At 33.7% G+C, this 22,226-nt stretch overlaps 2 protein-coding genes across 4 annotated transcripts; both read right to left on the reverse strand.

The window, feature by feature from the left end:
• Positions 1-2,043: 2,043 nt before the first annotated feature.
• On the reverse strand, positions 2,044-8,788 carry LOC123542398 (E3 ubiquitin-protein ligase TRIM33-like). Of its 3 annotated transcripts, XR_006684728.2 has the most exons (4): positions 7,413-8,788; positions 6,554-6,776; positions 5,724-5,791; positions 3,166-3,235 (listed from the first exon to the last, which is right to left on the reverse strand). XR_006684728.2 is itself a non-coding variant. In XM_045328231.2 (3 exons), the coding sequence occupies exons 1-3, from the start codon at positions 8,401-8,403 to the stop codon at positions 3,113-3,115; spliced, it is 1,182 nt and encodes a 393-aa protein (XP_045184166.2). In that variant the 5' UTR covers positions 8,404-8,786; the 3' UTR covers positions 2,044-3,112. The 3 variants fall into 3 exon arrangements, 2 of the variants coding, with proteins under 2 accessions (XP_045184166.2, XP_045184167.2); XM_045328231.2 differs by lacking the exon at positions 6,554-6,776 and having other exon boundaries at positions 2,044-3,235; positions 7,413-8,786; XM_045328232.2 differs by lacking the exons at positions 5,724-5,791; positions 6,554-6,776 and having other exon boundaries at positions 3,100-3,235; positions 7,413-8,787.
• A 5,455-nt stretch (positions 8,789-14,243) lies between these two features.
• LOC123541884 (uncharacterized) lies at positions 14,244-21,075 on the reverse strand. Its single transcript, XM_053531908.1, has 6 exons — positions 20,604-21,075; positions 19,505-19,598; positions 18,958-19,057; positions 18,059-18,139; positions 17,241-17,278; positions 14,244-15,773 (listed from the first exon to the last, which is right to left on the reverse strand). Exons 3-6 carry the CDS (start codon positions 18,992-18,994, stop codon positions 15,690-15,692), a joined length of 240 nt encoding a protein of 79 aa, XP_053387883.1. The 5' UTR covers positions 18,995-19,057; positions 19,505-19,598; positions 20,604-21,075; the 3' UTR covers positions 14,244-15,689.
• Between the last annotated feature and the right edge of the window lie 1,151 nt (positions 21,076-22,226).

A 22,226-nucleotide genomic window follows, 5' to 3' on the forward strand; every position in this document is an offset into this window, starting at 1 on the left:
GTCTTATTCTTATAGTTATTACTCATGTTACAAACGCTGTCATAAAACAAAACATTTTAATTTTTTTAACATGGAATTTTTTAGATAATATTTTTTAATACACACCACTTGATAATATTCAAGTTATCTGAAACACTTTTCCAAATTTAGCTCTTTTTTAAAGTATTATTATAGAAAATAGAATCGAATGCATATGTTGCCATGGTAACATAATTTAATAATGTTTTTATAGAAAATGTGAAGGACTTTAGCCAGCTAGATGTTTGCACTTTAAGTGAATATCTAAATATTCTTTGTAAAGAAGATTCATCTATTTAAAAATAGCCAGTGATTACCAATAAGTGAAAACACAAACTGAAGAAACAAGGACTGAAATAGTTTATTCTTGTGGTTATTACCCGTGTTACGAAATCTGTCATAAAACCAAACATTTTATATCTTTTCACATAAAATTTTCAAATTTTACTTACGAATACATATACTTCGGAATATTCAACTTATAAGAAACATTATTTCAAATCAAGCTTTTATTTTTAAGTTCTATTGTAGAAAAAGGAATTTAATGCATATGTTGCCATGGTAACACAATTTGAATAATGTTTTCATATAAAATATGAAAGATTTTAATTAGCTGTATTTTTGTGTTTTAAGTAAGCATCACAAGAATAAAATTTCATAGTAAAAGAAGGTTCATTTTTCCCAAAATAGTCATTTATTACCAGTATCTAAAAGACAAGTTATAAAGACACAATGACAAATCTAACTTATTCTTATGGTTATTACCCATGCTACAAAAACTTGTCATCAAACCAAACATTCTTAATATTTTCATGTGAAATTTTCAGAATATTTTTATAAATACATAGGCCTTCTAATATTTTACTTTTTAAAGTCCTTACTTTAAGTGAACAAGTCTTTTTTAAAGTTTTATCATAGAAAGGGAATTTAATATATTTGTTGCCATGGTAACACAATTTGAGAAATATTTTTATAGAAATTGTTGTAGATTTTAGTTTATTATCATTTTGTGTAATAAGAAGGGGTCTAATATATATCATACAATTGTTACAGAAGATAAATTTATTTCAGAATTGTTAGCCATTACCAGTAAGTGAGAAATAAACTAGAAAGAAAGAATAACTGAAATGTTCTGTTCTTATTTTTAATATCTATGTTACAAAATCTGTCATAAAACTGACAATTTTGAAGATTTTCATCTGAAATTTTCAGGATTTATTTCTGAATGAGTAAACTTTCTAAATATGCAAAAACCTGAAAATGTCAAATTTCCTCATCTGGACCCATTTTCTCAGTCACGGTCACATATTCTGTTAGAGATTTATTTAAGGAACAAAAAGACCCATTACATAGAGTAAGATCCCTATTGGAAATGTATGATTTATTACTTTTTCATGAAATTTTGTTATTATCTCCCTTTAATTACAAAAATGTTTAAAAAGTAGATTATTTCTTCTAAATTCAATATAATTTTTACTTTTATAGTTTCATTTGATATATATTGGAATATTTCAACTACCCGAAACAAAAGGTAAGTTTTGAGACAACTTGTTAGTTCGGAATTAATTTAATTTAAATATATCTTGGTTGCGCAACAAAGATAAACAAAAGGGGGGTAATAATAATTTTATAAACTTGCATTTTTAATGAATTTTGGCAAAGTATGTTCATGTCAATGCAAACATTTTACAACCCTTTTAATCATAACTTTCCTGAGGCAAAGTGTGTTTATTAAATTTATACTTACATGTTTTGTACGTTGAAATAACGCTATCTTGGTTGGGCAAACATGATAGAAAAGTCAAAGTTCGAAAATACTTCCAATCAAAATCTGATGTGTATTTTGAGCTCGATGAACAGAAGTTTTAAAAAATCCGTAAGGCGACAAAAATCTGATTAACCACCTTAAAATAGATAGTATGATCAAGCATAATATTGAAAATAAACAAAAATAAAATAAAATAATATTGTTGGCTCTGGATATTGTATTAACTTATCTTCATAAAATATTTGTAGATTACAGCATCTATTCCATTATGCATTTTATTATTTGGTATATAATCAGTCAGATTCTGGTTTTAAGCATGTCCTTTTAACATTTTCTGAAATCCATATTTCAAACAGGTTTACATTTACAATATTGTACGTCGGTGAGCCGTTGCCTAATACATAAGCACCGCATTAGCATTTTTTTTATATATACAATTCCGAAAATAATGCACATATATAGTATCACACTCAGTTTGACTTTTTCATAATTTTGATATTCTTCTATAAGCGTAAACCATAATGGCACCGCTGTTTTGTTTAGCAATTTTATTTCGAAACTGTCTTTACATATTCTTATAAATATAATTGTGCATGTCGATCTTACTAGAGTAGGGTGCTTGTACCCACACAAAATCATCGTTTTCAAGTTCTTTAAAGTCGTTTAGCTGTTACAATTCCATATACATATTTGCACGTCGCCCTCCTGTTTATCCTCTTTACCGTTATCCCCGTCGTATACACTTTTCCGTCAACTTTCAGTCTATTACATTTAATGTATGCGATCTTTTTTGGCAACCGCTTATATAGGTCTGAGATGTTTTCGTTGTCGGAATACTTCCGGCGGTGACTGATGATGTATATAATACCCAGACTCATATCTTTCTTTATCTGTTAGAGATTTTGATAAAACCTAAACCACTTTTAGCATTCAAAAACCAAACGGAGCCGACCAAAAATCATATCATTACAGAAATCATTTTAGAAATCATACAGTCTTCCAGTCAAATTATCAAATCACCTGTCTATGAGAGTGCTACATTTGTACTTAGTTTGGCAAGTTGAACAGAGAAAAAGATGAAAGATATTTCTCTTTCCAACCTATATTTTGACGAAAACCGAATTATTTCACCACGTTGTTTCAGTTGTCCTAAAACCCTTCATTAGTAATAACACAGGTTGTTCTCTGTGTACGTATTTAAGATACAGTTTATACATTTTTGGCTAATAAGTTGTATGTGACAACATCCAGGATATGAAAAATTGTCAAACAGTTTATTTGTCAAACAAAGTTTGAACAGTATTGCCACGCAAAGTGATAAAATGTTCAAATAAGCCGAAGTAATGAAATATGATAACTTCCAGTATATCCTGTTGCATCCCATTTCACGTCGACAGTACCATAGTTTTTATTTATAGCAGTTACAGTACCAGGCCTACTTCTATGATCCTGAAAGTTGAAACATAATTATTGAATAGACAGTTCATGATCGATTATCTGAAGAGCAAATTTATGTTAAATATAAAATACAATGATGGAAAACTATCGTAAATAGACCACAATGAAACAGTTTAGTGTGTTTAATAATGGAATATAGATTAAAGCCTATTAACGAGATTCAAAATTAGCTCTAGTATAATTATGAGAATTTACAGAGAGTGACTTCAACAGCACGACAATTCTACATCGTACAAGACCTTAGAAACAAATTTAAGTTTATATTAAGATTTGACCATATATCCTAGAATTATTGATATCTATATCTCTGTGACTTATTCTTTAATATTAGCCCGCCGGCTTAGCTCAACAGGGAGTGTGCAGCTCTACGGATAGAAAGGTTGTAAGTTCGATCCTTGGCTGAGGCGTATGTCCTCCATAATAAAATACAATGTGTCTGAAATTATTCCACCATCACCTTTGACTCATGGAGAGGTTGAAAGTTACATTTACTTGCAGAGAACTGGGGCCTGTTTCAAAAAACTATGTACAGTTTGGTTTCTTCGTACTACTGGAAAAGCTGTTTCACAAAAGTTCGCAAATTTGCAAACTTCGTATATTTGCGAAGTTAAAATAGTTGTCGCACCGAATGCGTTTGTCACACTTTTACTCCAGATAAACTGTTTCGATTATAAATATCTATATTTTGATGTCAGTATACACTACTTCAGCTATAGCGCTACTGGTTACGACGTTGGGAAAATGTCATTATTGCCGCGGCGGTCCGGGGGTTCGATTCACGACGCGGTCATCTTCTTTTCTCAATTTGGAACTTTTAAAATATTTTAGGAACATATTCTAATGTTCATATTAATATGATCCAAACTTCAGATTATTTTTTAGCCAAATCTGGCGGCATGCTGCTTTAAATTGAAGAATGAAAATGCTCCATCATATTTATTCGTTGATGTACTATTAATATTAACGTCCTGGCAAAAAATGTAAATAACTCCTTATGTTGATAAAACTTCATTTTGATTTTTGTTTGTATAGTCTAAGATTTTGTTACTGAAGACAGAACGATGAGATCAGAAGAAATACTGAAGAAATTATGAAACGTGTATTTATGATAAAAAAATGTCAGAGCTCTATTGAAAGCGGTTGTACAACGTACTGTTTTCTTTCACTTATAAGTAAACATTTGTACACAATATTATAACAAAAAACATCCAAATATATCAATATGTGTTTCTGCCAGCGACGTAAGAGCACATTCTAACACCGACAAATTTAATTCCCTATTTAAAAAAAAGATAAGACTGAAACTATCTGTTATCACACAAGAAAAACGTTTTACGGTTCAAAAACGGATAATTAAAAAGGGAAATGGCATCAACGTAAAAAAAAAAACTCATTTTCTCGCATTTCATGAAAATGTAACGACATTGAGTGACAATGTATTCATGTATCAGTTTTAGTGTTATAGTGTTTTATCTCAGAATAGCGTTAGCGCACGTTTATTTCGTGTTATAATGTTTCCAGGATTCTTCGGGACAAATTGGTACCCTCGTCCTACCGTGGGCACCAACCGATCCCTCGGGATTCTGCAGATGTTATAACACGAAAAAAGCATGCGTAATCCCTATAAATTACTACGTCATGGCGTCAGACGGCATGGCGGTGCACTTGAAAAAGAAAAGCTCACTAATAGGGCAAATATTTGGAGACTATCTTTAAGATGTACATTATAATACTTAATAACGCGTGTGGTTTACTCTGGAATAAAATCATTTTCAACGTTTAGGCTTGGTTGTCAATGAGTGTATTGTACATAGTTGTCATCGAAAAAATCTAATGTGCCCTCTGTCAAACGGAACGCTTCTTAAAAGTATATATCGCATATTTCACATTTTTAGCAGGTTTATGAGTGCTTCCATGTCGCTTATGCTGTTACCTGATAATTGGAGGCTGTCTGACCTAAATGAATTTTTGGGAACTACGCTCTTCAACATTTTCACAGTTAATGAAACTGCACACAGTTGATCAGTACTAACCCTAGTTTTTCATGGTGCATGTTACGTCCTTTATTTTAAATACTCTGCAGTTATTGGACTTTGTTTTTCGTCACTATGCTATATACATAGAAACTGCATATGTAATCATGTGCGCGTCTGATTTCCACAAGTGATCATTAACAACCTTACTTGTGCATAATGTATGTTAGGTTCTTTCAGAAAAAATATTCCGAGTTATGGGACTTTGTTTTTTTGTTACTTAACTATATACATAGACTCTATATACATACAGTCCACATAATCATGCAATCTTGTGTGCGTCAAATTGCAATGTACTGTGTCAGTGGGTGCGGGGGTTACATTCATCACCATCAGCTCTAGTTAGTTCAGTATCAAAATTAATATTATTAAATGAAAAGAGTTTTTGTGGTTAAAATTCGAAGTAATTCCAATCTGTACTGCCCTGGTCAAAATTAGTTACTTACCATACAAAAACCTAGACCTGATTTACGTACACGTGCACCGACAGCAAATGTCTGAAGTGATTTTAGGTCTGAAACGAAATGACATTATTTATAATTCTTCTATTTTTTGTTTTCTCTTACAACTTTAACTGTTTTATTCTTGAGATAATTTGTAAAAATACGTTTCAGATGCACAAGAGAAAATAGTATTTACATCTTATATGTATTGTTGAAATATCATTATGCTCAAACAGGTTGAAACTTCAAGACCAGAAAAACTATAGTGGTGTTCGGAAATGTGCATGTCAAGAGCCATAACTTTTAATTTTCAATAGTTTTCTTATACATATTTCACATTCATAGCTATGATTTACTGCAGACAAGTTGCAGCAGAAGAAATGACGAGCGATTTCTTATTTCGCAAACATGCTTTCACCATAAGCTGTGTACTCAAAATCTTGTATCTACACAGATAAAAAAAGTAAGAACATAATTACTTGTTGAAGGATGAGAAGTGTAATTGTAAGATAACAGAAGCAGTCCAATTGAAACAAATTTTATAATTTATAATTGATAGTTTGTCAAATTGTCCCGCTACCTTTTCCTACTGAAATAGTTTCTACACCAATGGAGATTCTATCAGTGGTTAAGGTCGCTGACATTGAAATATTTCAGATGTTACGAAGGACACCTGTTTTTGTTGTTGAGTGTAACGTCACATCAACCGACACAATTATAGGTTACTTTTGTATATTATGTCATAGAAGGCTATGTTTGAACTAAGATGTTGTAAATATTTTATTTGCATGTCTGTACATGTTACCTTCTGAAAATAAAGAATTCATTATTACTGTTATATGGCGACTTTCAAGTTTTAAAGATGGAGGATGACCCCAGGTTCCCCTCCGTGCATTCTTTCATTACGGGTGGGCATCTGGGTAGAACCAGCTGGATGGCTTTCTCACATGAAGACTTCAACGCCCCGAGTGAGGTTCCTTGAGGGGCAATTAATTTGAAGTCGGTGTCCTTTACCACTCAACCACGGAGGCCCCTACCTGGGTCTTACCACATAATCTATAATTGAATAATGACTTCCTCAGTACATGAAAATAAATTGTATAATGTTACATTTCGGTCAAAAATTTCCAAAATTAATTTAACAAACAGTCTATGTATAATACCTTATTTAACATTGGCCCTTATCATTATAACTGATATTAAAGAAGTTCTTCGTCCCAATGAAACGAATATAAAGTTATTGTGATGACACAAGTCTTTACGGACGGACAGATAATTCTTGTTTCTTTCCGCACTGCGATGAAGATAGAGAGACCATAAATCAAGTTCAATGTTGTACAGGGACAATAAAACCAGCATATGAATAAATATTCTTTATAAATGAACACGCCAGTTTGGTCGCATTTTGTATTTTTCGCAGTTGACTTAAGGAATCATGACGTCATATTTTACTGTCTAGATTCAAAGCTACTTATATACCTAAAATTTTCAAGAATTATGTGCTGGGTTTCGGAACAAATCCAGCCCTGTTTACCGTACAACAGTTAAAAATGGACGATATATATGGACAATATATCAGTTGTACTTCGTTATTTTTCAATGATTCATATATTATATGCAGTTAAAATGAAATGATCGAAGACTATAGATTAATATTGCGTCTGATTAAGTAGTAACATAATAATGTCAAACCAGGTTTCTCCTTGTCCAAGGGTTTCGCCACAGCTGCATCCTCAAGATCAACAGACTTGTCTTCTCCTCCACTAGGCAGTTTCATAGCTTCTAAACTGGCATTTACTGCTCTAACTGAAGTTGTAATTCGTCCGAAATTGTGTACGGAGCTACGTAGATGCTGCATCTGCTTTTCTGGTACAAATTCAAATTCTTTGATACAATTTGCTGTTTGTACTCTGGAAACTTCCTGCTCAATTGCAAGAATTAAGGGCTTGCAATTTACAGTCTGGATAAACAGTGAACTATCCGAGTACAGTTCTGTGTTTAGTTTTTGTTCAATTTCAGTAATTTTAGAGGAGAGGTGTTGCCAGTCCTGTTCTAGCCTCGTCAGTAAACTGGTATTCCTATTTTCAATGCCCTTTGCCTCATTTGTTACATATGTTTCTGCCTTATCTAAATAATCGTTGACATCTTTTCTAAATTTTCTTATATCTTTCAAGGCCCTTTCATACATTAATTTATTAGCTTTCTGGTTTTCACGGACCTTTCTCTCGTTTTCGTTATTCGAAGCCCCAAGTCCTTCAAGTTTTTTCCTCAGACATTTAAAATCTTCAGTGACTTCAAACCCTCTAGCTAAGCCTTTTATATTTTCAGCGTTGCACCCACTGTGATCTGGTATCATACACTCACCACATCCTACAATGTCATGTTTACGACAATAAAATTTTATTTCTTCATTAACATGGTGTTTACACTTCTCAACATTTCCAGCACTTTTATGAGACGCTATCAAAGACACATTTTGTGTGTCAACCAGAACGTGACTTCTACACTGTTTAGCTTTCAAATGATGTCGAAAACATGTGTTACACATATATTCTTCACATTCACGACACATTCCATTCGCGGTGGTTGCAACATGCTCACCCTTGCATGGTTCACATTCGATGTCAGTTTCTTCAACAATATCTCCCTCATCATCAATAACTCTTCTTCCAGCGACTTCCATGTTTATGGTTATTTTTCACAAATGATATTATAATCAAACGTTCAGACCATGAATTATATCAGTCATCCAATTTTCGAACATCTACACTATTCAAACTATCAAGTTTTACTACATATACGCCAGAAGTATTTGCTAGTATCCGGTTCTTCAAATAAAAACAACTTAAAGTTATTTGTTTGTTAAAAGCACATCGATATTGAAGCAGTTTAACAAGTTAAATATTTCATAAACTGGTCCTATATAAATATTTTCTTTTACACCCGACTATCATAATTCAATACACTCCATTCGTAAAGACATTTGATATGTTATCTATTGTAAACACTATCCGATCGATTCGTGTCGCCGCGTTTTAATCCGTGACAGTCACTGCAATTCAAAATCTAAACTGTTGTGTTTTATTATGTCATTAAATTCAATACTGTCCAAATGTATACCATAAACTGCGCAATCTAATTCAAGCGTTTGATGTACGTGTGTATTTGTGTGTTTATGCGTGCGTGCGTGCGTGTGTGTGTGTCCGCTTTTTATAGTATTGTTCAACAAATTCATATACATGTAAACGACTACGAAAATTAACAATGAGCATCGACATTTTGTTACGAATGAAACTGTGATTGGAACCAGTGTTTGTTTGATGAGCTATGTATAGACCGAGGTCATAAGTTATAACGAAGTGGTCGCTGAAATCCTGTTCCTATTCAAACAACATAATCAATATCTAAGTGTTTCGATAAAATTTTAATTCGATATGTTGTATATTATTAATAACTCTTACATTTTGTATAATTATTTACTTTATCTCTGCTTATTACACAGTGTGTGTACTATGTCATTGAGTTTTACCTTACGAAAGACGAAAAAGCTCCATTCATGCGGATATTTCATTCAACGGGGCGAATTAATTTACATTCATTATATAATATTTTCTAATGTTTATGGAGGGATAACAAAGAGCTGCATGACAAGATCACGTAGAAATAATAGTATTCTGTGTATTTTGGACAGCTATATATGAATTTATCTGTCATACATGATATTACTGTTCTGCGGAAATATTAGGACTAGTACTTGTTCACTCTGGGACTCTAAAATCTCCCCAAACACATCCGTAATATACGGTGTTCCTTTAGGGCCGTCGTGGTTTCGCGCTGTCGTCCTAAAGGTGATATTGCGAAAACACGATGCATTGACGCGAAAACACGTTGTAATGATGCGAAAACACAATGTGATAGAGTGAAAACACCATGCCAAAAACATTGCGTTTTCGCGGAATTAGTATCGTCTTTTCGCGTGTTTTTTTCGCCCTTGATCTCCCGTCGTGTTTTGTTTTTTTCGCCTTTGTGTTGAGTTGGGCGAAAACACGAAAACAAGATATTAATAGCGCAAAAACGTAATACTTTTCGCATCGTTTGTTTGCTTAATCAATACATGTGCATCATTGTTTTAACGTATGCATAAATTGTTACATATTCAAAATATTTCACCATTAAAATATCTTTACACATTACATAAACTGCAAAAGTTAAGAAAAATATCTGAAGTTCTGACAAAACCGGCTAGAAATACTCCCTAATACGCGAGTCATATTCGTCTTCCATGTTCACGCATGTCCAACGAGAAAACGAAAGTGCGATATTAAAATATCATGTTTTCGCATTTTCGCCCTCGATCTCCCATCGTGTTTTCGCGTTCAAGGTTAGTAAAAAAACGAAAACAGTATTAAAAAATCGCGCAAAAACACGATGCGAAAAATATCGCGTTTATCGTCTTTTCACGTTTTCGCCCTACGGACCGCGAAGGCGAAAATAGGAAAACATGATGGAAGATCGAGGGCGAAAACGCTTAAACACGATATTAATAGCTTGAAAACGCAATATTTTTGGCATCGTGATTTTGCTTTATCGCATTTTAGGCAACAGATCATCCACTTCAGCCATTAATACATTCATTCCGGGATTGCATAAGACAGGATGTCGCTTTCTACCGTATGTTAAACAAAAAATATACTCACATTTATAAGTAAACCTTTTGCATTAAAAATGCAGAATTCTCACTCTTTGAAATTAGTATTGCTATATACGTATTTTTAGTAAACTATATCAAAACTGACTCTAAGATATTAGCGTTTTACTTATGTTACTGTTCTAAATCAATTAAAGGCTCACAGTAACAATTTATTCCAAATTTTGACGATTTCTACCTAATATTTACGGGTTAAAATACCCCACCCACCCGAGAGACAATTTTTTGATAACTCATAAAATTATCAAAATTACCGTGTTTTAAATGAGACATAATCAAATAATTGTATTAAGGTTCACAATGTTATATATTTTCATGGGAAAATATAATTCTTTACGTTAGTTTAGGTTATAGACAACGTGCATACAAATCACATGGTGTTTTCTCAATAAATCGAGCCTATTTTGTGTTTCATTCAGAAAGGTTCGGGATACAAATAGTTTCCTTCTATTTTAGATGTCAAAGTAAGCTTACTTGTATAAGTTTTGACTTTTGTTGATAAAGATACTTTAAAATATAACATACGTAACAGTTGCAACTAAAATAATCAGCTTGAGGTATTAGCAACATTGAAAACACTCCAACAATTATCTGATTATTGCAATTGTATGCTTTTAATTTGGATAAAAAATTATAGGTAACGGTAGATTTCTCGGAAGCACAGAACACTAAAACACAGCCTCAGAGCCATCTATTTACAAAAAAGGCCCACGACAAAAAGTAAATCATGTTTACTGATCATTCACACATGACAGTTATAATTTTGTTTGACTTAACCCCGTTACTATACTTAATAATTATTATAGAATGTCGACAAACTACAGTAAGACAATGATGCATCTTTCAGTAACACGGTAAGGATAACATAGGTTAGCACTTTTATGGCTTCTGCGTTTTACATAGATTGCATATTGATAATTAGCAGACTTGGCTACAGTGTGTGCGCAGTCTGAATATTTTTTAACTTTCATTCAAAAGAAATACAGAACATGAGGGTATCTAAGATTCAAATACGTTACCTAGGCTTTAAAGGTCACCTGTTTAATTTCATATTTCGTATATTATTATTTCAGGCTAGTGCATAGCCATGCTTATTTGCACTGCAAATCATCTACTAGTTCAGTTTTTACAGCCTTACAAAATAAGAAATGAAACATACATTATGATGCATACGTTACCAAGATTACACAGAACACTGGTTTCAAGACAGATGCTTTTTATATTTTCAATGCGTTGCTTTTATATTTATGGATGGTATGATTGTTATTATTACTGAACAGACACAGTTATAGGTCAAATAGGTTATTTGTAAAACAGTTTTCTTCAAACAATTCTCTTTCTTTGATCATAGTGATTTTCAAATATCGCTTATACTGTGGGACGGAGTTACTAAACTACGCAACCATATTACATTTCCTTAACGAAAACCTACTAGTAGATGAGATTCCTTGTTCACATTGTGGTTGTGGCATTATTGTTGTCAATTCTGAGTTCTTATTTAAATTCAAATAAATAAACTAGTTCACTCAAAAGATGATGTATTTCAACTGTGACATATAAGTGTGTGAAAAAGGTGTGTTCCTATTATCACCATAGGCTTCATTTTCAAATGAGTAGACATGTGCCCCTGTAATTTAAAAATTCAAACAAGAATTCATATCAGTTTTAGAAAATTGAATAAAAATATAATTATTTCCAGACAAACTGGACTTTTTTGTCTATAAAACATATATATTTTGAAATCACTCAATTTCGAAAAGGCAAATATGTTCACTACCCCCATCCACTTAATTAAACAGTTTACTTGTACTAGTCACTTAAATAAATTCATGATTCTGGCGAAAGTAGCTTATAGGTATGTTCATCGGAAAATGAAAACGTTCAATCAATGTAACAGCTAGCCTATAAAATATTAAGCAGCTTAAATTTTAGAAGTGGCATTTTCCAAACTCAGCACAGTTTATAAATGTAATATCTAGCTTACAGTCTACATGACAAATTGCATTTGATGACATTCTTGTATACCAAACAGTTTTTACAGTAATACTGTAATACGTGCAACAAAATCCATTCAACACTATTCAGTTTATTAACAAAAACGAATAGGAACGAATTTTGGAACTGTGCTTAAAACATTAAGTCTAGTAACTACCTTGATCTAAATTCGAACAGAATTACACAAGAGGACACAATTTAACATCCATGTACAATATATGACTCTAAAATTTGATGTGAGAGATTGCGAGAAATCACTTTTTGGTATCAGTATCAGAATAAGTTCATCATACATGCATAGCTGCATATGCACATACTTAGAAAGTCAGCACCATTTGTTTGAAACACGCCGGTCAGGTGCATTGATGCCTTTATGACATATTTGTAAAAACTCTTTAGTTAAGTTCTTTATTCCGTAGTAATATCATTAAGCTATCCTAAAATGAATCGAAACAGACGTCACTTAAAATATTAATTACAACTATACCAATTAGTATTACTCATACGACCAAATAACAAACAGATAAGATACACGACTTGATTTCAGGACTTGCTCAATTTATAATACTACCGTCACAATGTTAAGCAAAATGTATGACTATAGATGTATTCATAATAGTTTGGCACTATTTCAGAGGCATGCGCATTGAAAGTTGTCTGCTGAAGGATATTGAAGGGATTTGGCATTGTGATATATCTGAAAATTTTTATTTCAAACAAAACAGAAAAAACGTTCAAGACATCAATATATACGTATCATAAATTGCTCTGCTAGGTTTATAACTGTATACATGTATGCTCATTTCCATTTGTTTAATCAGAAAGGGCTTTGTCCTTTAAAGAGGTCGTAAATACTAGTAAGCTTAATTGTGTCAGAAAAGTCAGAAAAATATAATTTGCTTTCAAACATATAGTTTACTTTATAAATCTTTTCAAATGTTGAAAAACTGTTTGTACAATGATCTTTTTCACTTGACTTTTAAAAGAAATATGTTCGATTTTCCATTTTTCATTTTTTTTTACTTGGATACACTGTACATGTATCAGGCAGCCTTTCTGATATAGATCAATATTACATTGTAGATACATTCAAAATCCTTTTAATGAAACTTGAGGGTAACATGCATAGTTTAAAAGAAATAAAAGCAGCTTTTAAATTATATTATTTTTTGCGTCTTTTACGGTATGCATTTTCGAAACTGGCGTTATCGTGATTTTAAAACAAGAGAAATAGCTTATATTGGTAAAATAGTTGAGATTATTTTAACAAATTCAGATGATTTCTATTAGAGCAATGATTACTTAGATCTTATCCATGTTTGCAAACTTATTTCTGGCGTTAAAATGACAGGACAGTATCTTTATAAAATTTATCTGAATAACCAAACTTCAATCCCATGAAAACTTATTGATTTGTTTTATAATACTTAATATTTGAACAGAAGAAGTTCATCAATATTTGTACGTGTAACCGATTTCAGTTGGTCATTTTTGGAGCGGTAAAATCCTCCGAAATATGTTTAAATCAATATCAGGTGATTTTTCTGTTATAGCTTTGATTTTTTAACAGCTATACCTCTTTCATATGTACATGTTTGATCGTACAGAATTTAAGGCAGTTATTCGGAAATTTAGGACAGGCTTAAATTTTGGGCGATTTAATTATTACGTATTGTACATAATAACTACTAAAAGACCTATAGGCCTAAAAAAATCTTTGTTTCGGTAACATGCTCAAAATAATTGGGGTAGGTAGATCGTATTGTTTTTTCGGGGGAGGAGCGGTGGGGGGGGGGGGGGGGGGGGGGGGGGTTATTAAGGGAGACTTTTTAGAAATTATTTTTGTGTCAAAAAATGAATACAAATAAGGGGGTTATGCCTTTAGAGCATCAGGAAGTTGATTTGTAACATCACTGACCATGTTTAAAGCATAAAAAGTTAAAGCATAAAAAAGTGCAGTTTGACAACTTCTTGTCAAAAAGTTGAAAACATTATTCTCCAAGGCCATAAAAACATTTAGGGTCGGGCCAAAAATTTAGGGTAGGTCGGGATACCGGAAACAAACATTTTTTTTACGCCAAAGCTAGCATAGAAGATAATTAAAGTCATCAAAATATTAAAACTTTGGTGGCATTAACTCATATGTATAATAATTTCAGATGAATTTGAAATAGCTGTCATCTTAAATAAAGACTGATATTGCTGGATCTGGTCACATAAATTTCTTTTTCACCATCAAATCAGCGTTATCCCTATCCAATGCTAAATTGTATTCATTAGACATCAACATTTTTAAAATCGTCATTAGATTTTACTGACATGTTGCTCGGACCGACATCCACCTTAAAAGTATCCCGAATAATAGTATATCATCGTGGCATAGCTCAACCTTTGCCAAACTTCATTTTTGCCTTGGCCTACACACAAAACAGAATCGCAGCTGGTTCCCAGCGGCGAACGGGTTTATGTCCATTAATTCTTGGACGAATCCAGTGAAAAAAGTTGTTATTTACTCTAGAATTAGTTTGAATTAGAATTCCTTAAACCCAGTTCATGATTCGCCGTTCACATGCGCGGCAAGAAAATTATTCTCGTTAGGTTTTAATTACATGTGCGCTCCGACATACGCCAACTACGTTTGTGAGCTGCAAGTAAAAAAAAATCTAATATGCTACATTATTCACTGTGGCCTGTCCCAAGTAACTTAGCGAAATTGTTCTTGTGTGATGTTTTTCCGGTATAGGTATAAACTACAAATTTCTAAATGTTTATCAGAATTCATATCGCGAAAATATATTACCTGACGCTTCGCTTATCTCGTAAGACCGCCTTTTATCGGACAGACCCTGTAGTATCTGAAAGTAAAACGAAATCCCAGCCGGTGTCTGGCGCAAATGTGCAATGAAATGGCCCAATGAAAAGAGTATTCTGGAAGCAACAGGAAAGGAACGGCCTCTATTTCCTTTGAATACTATTTCATAAGAACAATTTGCAACATAAATCCCAACATTGCGACAAGATTAATTTATACAAACAAATAATTAACAACATTAACGTGGTTTGGTACTTTTTGCTTGTGCAGACTTGAAGTCTACTTTTCTAGAGTCAAATTTAGACATTCTGGACATTTTTATTTCTATTTCATCCAGTCGTTTCAAGATTGATGCAACAGTTTTTTCAAGTTTGTCTACTGCTTCGAGTCGAGTACTAAACATCTGTAGCTCTTCCATAATTTTGTTTGCCCAAGGCGGGATATTTTCTGAATTTTAAGAAGCATCTGATTCTGCCTCGACAGCCACGCCCTCTGTCTCGTTAGCTACACTTCCTGTGTCCATTCTAGCAACGTTTTCCTGTATTGGTTTTAAAAGAAAAAACATTATTATTATGTACAGGTTAGTGTTTATAAGTAAGCATTTAACAAATTAAATTGGTCTGTTGCGGCGCAGCCACACGACTAATTTAACTTGACAAATAAGAATTCTTATTTAATAAACACTAACCTGCTTAGTGTTTTGAAATTAATTTTTGTTTACAAATTTAAGCTCCGCCTACAGTATGTGACTTATCGGGTTAATAACCGATTGGAAGTAAATGTTGATTTTCAAAAATATATTTCCCGATGAAAAAATACTGCAATGCCTTTGCACAAACATATCAAAACAAAGAAAAATATCAAACAGGGAATGCCACGCACCAAAAGCGCAGCCTCCTCAAAACGAACCCCCCAGCACGCAAACGCGTGCACCACACACACACACACACACACACACACACACACACACACTCAAAGCTTACACATCAGGACAAAACGAACAACACACACACACACACTCAAAGCCAACACATAAGGACAAGACGAACAATAAGCATACACACACGCGCGCACACAAAGTCAACACACAAGGACAAAACGAACAAACAAAGGAACACAGTGGGGCACCGCCTTGGAACGGTCAGTGGCAAAAACACCACTGGGGAGCTTAAACCGGTTTATGGTGCGCACCCAAACTCACTCTTACCCCCACCATGTTCCAAAGACATGGGACAGTGTAAATAAAAGTAATCCCCACTCCAGGAGAATCTCTAACACACGTAATGGAAACAAAAAGGCAAAAAAAAACACACTTAATCACTGTAAATGTAGCAAGGCAGTTACAAATACACACAAACAACAGCAAATTAACATAACGTCAATATCATGAATTAAATTATTAATTACATGCTCATTTTCAGCACTCTTAAAATGGAAATTAAAATGGAACCTAAAACATCGATATGCTTTCCATATTGACGCTAAAATTTGACATAGGGTACTTGACGTCATTTGTGACGTCATTATCATGACTACTTTGTAGATGTATTAAAACATTTATTTATGACGGTTTTATTATTTAAACTCAAGATGAAAAGAAATATTGACGATATCGCTCATACACTATTAATAACTGCAAACGTAATAAAATCAATTAGATCTAAAAGTTTTGCACCGGAAAAATATGCACTCGTCCTTGCGCTGAATAGTACTTCGATCCTCATGTCGCGCAACGATTTCTTTCGCAGGACTCATGCATATATTTCTATATATATATCCTTGTTATAAAACCTTAAACTATTAGATTAAACACTAAGCCTCTAAAACATGACATGAATAACAACAGATATATATCAGCATGAAACTTGCTTTTAGATAATTACCTACTAAAAATAGATACAAATGCCGACGACAAGTTTATTCTTGCAATGAAGGCCAAAAGGATGAAACTAAACTTGTTGAAGAATATTTGTATGTTAGAACAAAATAATAGACAGGAATTTACCATTGGCGGTGCTTGTTTTGTCATTTTCTTGCTTAGTTCTGAAAAATAAAAGGATGCTTAGCGTAACTAAATCAATATTATACGTGCCATGGGAAACCAACATAGTGGCTTTGCGACCAGCACGAATCCAGACCAGCCTGTGCATCCGCGCAGTCTGGTCAGGATCCATACTGTTCGCTTTTAATTGTAATTAGAGAAAAATGTAATTAGAGAAATCATTAGCGAACATCGAGGATCCCGACCAGACTGTGCTGATCTCAAAGCTACTATGTTGGTTTTCTCATGGCACGGATCATATAGGAAGTAATGTAAGTTGACTTAATTCAACCGTTATCTTATTGCTCCTCTACATCGGCCGAGTGGTTAGGGTCGCTGACTTCAAATTGCTTATGGGTTCGAGCCTCACTAGGGGCGTTGAATTCTTCATATGAGGAAGCTATCCAGCTGGCTTACAGAAGGCCGGTGGTTGTACACAGGTTCGCGTTCGTGATGAAATTATACACGGAGGGTCAACGGGGTTCTTCCCCCACCATCAAAGCTAGAAAGTCGCCATATGACCTGTAATTGTGTCGGTGTGACGTTAAACCCAACAAAATGTAATAAAATTTTCTGAATCTGTAAAGACTCACACAAGTACGCATTCTACGTATAAACTTTAGCAGAAAAAAAAAGAAAGTAGAATTTTTTTTCCTTATTTTATTATCTTACGTGAGGCGAAACTGAATGTATGTATTTTACGTAAAATTATGAGTGAATCGAAAGTTAAAAGAAAAGACAATCCCCAAAAGCCATTTCTATGATATTGTATTGGCACTTACCAGCATAAAGTTTACCAAATGCGTTTTCTACATTGATGTTTGTGTTGGCAGAGGTTTCTATGTATTTCATGTTAATTATAACTGAAATAAACAAACGATAAATTGAAAATGTTATGATCAGTAGGCCTACATAAAACTAAAATCTTAGAAAATCGTTGTCGCATAATAAATATTTAGACTATGTAAGGTCTGTAATTATAAGTATCTCTGTTGGACTGGGATTTCTAAACATGAGAGACAGCGATAAATGAGATACAGAGTGCTGCCGCTGGTAAGCTGTTGAGGGTTGGGAAAACAGCCGTCTGCGACATTCTGAAATTGGAGGTTATTTTCTTGCTCTGTTTCAAGAAATAGTAAACTATTAAACCGTGCAATGCCATGTAGTTAATGATGTTCAAATTATGACGTAACAATTAATGTAGCTTGTCTTTTGTTTAGGCAAAGAGTAAGGTGATCTGTTACCGGGATGTCCTTTGTCTTTCCTCACTAGGTAGGCAAGAAATTCTTTATACAAATGATTTTCTGAAGTGAACTGTATATGTATTAAACAACCTTAAGATAGGTTCTTCTTTTTATGACACGTTCAATGGCGCTTTAGCTATAGCAAATGCAGTCACACACGGCGTTACTGGTGCAAACAGAGCGGTCTGACCAGCGGGACAGAACAAACAGAGGCAAATCCTTTTTAGATACATGCCTGTTCGGCTAACGTAGCCTAGCTCTTTGAGTCTGGGAAGTACATGCCTCCTAATTAAGTGGGAGACACTCGAGAGCATTTCAGGAATTTCCAGTACCTGGACCGGGATCCGAAACCCGGACCTCTGTATTTACAGTCAAGCATTTTACCACTAGGCAACCGGCCCATTCATAAAATCTTCTCGAAACTTCTCTGGTCTTACCAGCAAGCGACTTTGCCTCTTCGTTTGTCACACACATCCGTTCACTCTGGTCACATTTATTGCCAACAAGCACTTTGGACACGGATTCAGAACCATAGTGCTACACAATAGAACCAATTCAAACTAATTACACATTTATGATATTAAAGACCTAACATGTTTGTTTTCAACTAGATCTATAACAGAATAGAAACATTTAGATTATAGTTTCTTTAATACTGCCTACTTTAAGTTAGTATATTGTGATTTCGAAACGATTAAGAATAAAGAATTAATACATAAATGTTTGCGGGTATCTTTAGGTTCATATCGTATGTCATATTGCAGTTGAATACAATAACATACAGTAATGAAACCAAGTGTTTTAGAAAAAATTCCTACACTATACTTCAAATGCAGTATTTCGGAACATATATGAAAATAATCTGTTTTATTGCAAACAATGAATTTTACGCCCCTCACCCGCCCCAATACCGACTTAAGAAGGATGCTATTAAAGTAAAAATGAAAGCATAAAGCAAAAATAATCTAAATTATTGCTAACTACCTCTAAGTCTGTTATCCAGTTATCAACACGTTTGAAAGATGCGCGATTGGTGACATCAAAGACAATAACTGCACCATGGCATCCTCGGTAATAGCTGCAAAAGATCCACTTAATGTAATTTACATACTACAAAAAGCAAAACAAAAAGAACACACTTATAGAACACCTAACTATATTTAACGCAGAATTTTAATCTTTTGGAATATATGAATATTATATGTTTGAAATGATGAAACGAATGTATTAATAAATTAAGAAGCAAGTTTTGGTAGATGCATTGCTGTGTCTTCCGTGTAACATGTGTAAGCTAAACATTCATAAGTTTAACATATACATTAAGAAATTTGGAGTTCGGGAAGATTCTTATTTTCAATTTCAAAAAAAAAAAAAATGCTGGTCCAGAAGATTGCACAGCTGTATGAGGTAAAATGAATGCCTAAATATACAACTTGAGCCGCGCCATGAAAAAAACAAGAACACACTCAAAGACCAGCATAGATCCAGACCAGCCTACGCATCCGCGCAGTCTGATCAGGATCTATGCTGTTCGCTAACAGTTTCTCTAATTGCAATAGGCTTTGAAAGCGAACAGCATGGATTCTGACCAGACTGCGCGGATACAAACGCACTATGTTGGTTTTCTCATGGCGCGGCTAATTTGTTTTTTTAAAGAGTAAGTTAATGAACAGAGAGAAAATTAACCAATCAATATTTGGTTAAGTTTCAAGTAAAGCATTTCACTAGATTAAGGGTTCCTTATTAGTCTAGAAATCTCACCATTAAAACATTTTACGGTCGTATTTTCAAACTAATGGTATTTTGAATTCCATCACATAAATGTTTCTGTTTCGAATTGTCATGCTAGAAAACGAAAAGAGTAGAAAATTGTAAATAATTTGACATGTTTCGCCCGCATGTTTATTTTTTTCTAAACATCAATATTGTCTTTTCTGGCGGATTTTATTTATGCATAGAATTACACGACATTTGCTGGCCTCAGTATAAAATGTAACTAGAATAACTTATCAGATTATTCATGTATCACAATATTTTCATTTGAAATTGCTTGTTCTTTCAGTATATAGACAAAAGGTACTACCTTGAAGTTATATTTCTGAATTTTTCTGGGCCCGCCGTGTCCCATATCTGTGCTTTTATATTCCTTCCGTCTTGATTGACACTCCTTAATTAAAGAAATAAGTATACGATATGATGATATAATTAGACATCATTTCCTTGGTAGTGTGATTCTTAATCAGTTTCAAATATATAAGACTCAAGACGGACAAATATTTGGTGAAGATGGTCACTGATGTAATCAGAAATTTCCTCTTCAATCACTGTTTGTCGTTCAGATGCGTACAATTCCGTGTGAAATAACGTTATTCAGTGAAATTTTACTGTTTTTTTTATTTTTTTTATTTTTTTTTTTAGATAGATTAGCTATTAAGAATGTTTTTCAATCGTCATATAATTATACTTCAAGAGCACATAATATATCCATATTGTAAAACAACAAGATCTTAACGATCCTCTGCTCATACATTTAACATAAAGATCTATATCAGATGAAATTCTTACTTTATTTTAAAGTCAACCCCTATGGTTGACACGTATGCGCTGTAAAGGCGCCTTCGACATATCTAGTTAACAATGCTGTCTTCCCTGAATCTTCTTCGCCAATAATTACAACTGCAATGTTAAGTAAATGTCAGAATACTTTGATTTTGTTCTCCATTTGGCTATAATTGCATCTCCCGTTCACTACGACTTCCATTAGTCTAGTCTTTAAAGGAATAACAAGATGAAATGTCAAGCAGAATCGAGTCATAATATGAAACTGTTTCGATAGCTATATGGTAAAGCATTCGCTCCGAGTGCGGAAGGGTCGTGGGTTCGATACTCGGCCATGTCATACCAAAGACGCAAAACATAGTACCGTGCCAGTAGCTCCCTTGCTTGGCGCTCAGTATTAAAAAAAGAGAAACTGGCCTCTTGTCTCATACCCTCGTGGCGATGGATTCCATCAAGAATGAGGTGTCAACAGTGATATAAGTTGTAAAACTTCCTTCACAATCGACCGAAAATAATTATGTATAAAATAAATAATTTAAGATTTCGAATGAATCTTACTACGACTTAACTATTTGATGAACATGTCATTTACAATGTATACACTATATGATACTTCGAACAAGACAAAGACATTTTCGAGTATCGTCCAGAAAGCAAGTGCACAAAATATAATTTTAGGTCGAATTTCGGTGATCTCAAAAGTATTAAGTAAATTATTAATTAAAAGTTTCACACTTTAACTATTGAAGTTTAAATCTAAATACAAGATATATTTCTTTACAAACCCAAACACGTTGATAGCTAATATGAGCCGCGCCATGAGAAAACCAACATAGTGCATCCGCGCAGACTGGTCAGGATACATGGATGTGAAGGCTGATCTGGATACATTTTAATTTCTATTTCATCAGGACGCTTCGACACTGATGCAACTGTACTTTCAAATTCGTCTACAGATTCGGGTTTATTACTTCTGTAACCCGTCGATAATTCCTTTTGCCCATAACGGCTTATCTTCTGAATTCACAGAAGCATCAGATTTTGCCTCGACAGCCACGCCCCCATTCTCGCTAGACATGCCCTCTGTCTCGCTAGTCACGCCTTCTGCGTCCAGTCTGGATATATTTGCCTGTAAAATGTATTTAGA

Source organism: Mercenaria mercenaria, chromosome 19 (genome assembly GCF_021730395.1).
Source record: "Mercenaria mercenaria strain notata chromosome 19, MADL_Memer_1, whole genome shotgun sequence".
Taxonomy (NCBI): Eukaryota; Metazoa; Mollusca; class Bivalvia; order Venerida; family Veneridae; genus Mercenaria; species Mercenaria mercenaria.

Coding starts and splice junctions, on each gene's coding strand:
- LOC123541884 (XM_053531908.1), bottom strand. CDS start 18,994: ATGTGTGTGACAAACGAAGAGGCAAAGTCGCTTGCTG. Junction 17,279..18,058: donor ATTTGGTAAACTTTATGCTG/GTAAGTGCCAAT, acceptor TTTATTTTTCAG/AACTAAGCAAGAAAATGACA. Junction 15,774..17,240: donor CAAAACAAGCACCGCCAATG/GTAAATTCCTGT, acceptor AAACCAATACAG/GAAAACGTTGCTAGAATGGA.
- LOC123542398 (XM_045328231.2), bottom strand. CDS start 8,403: ATGGAAGTCGCTGGAAGAAGAGTTATTGATGATGAGGGAGATATTGTT. Junction 5,792..7,412: donor CTTGGACAAGGAGAAACCTG/GTTTGACATTAT, acceptor ATTTCGTTTCAG/ACCTAAAATCACTTCAGACA. Junction 3,236..5,723: donor CAGGTCTAGGTTTTTGTATG/GTAAGTAACTAA, acceptor TTCAACTTTCAG/GATCATAGAAGTAGGCCTGG.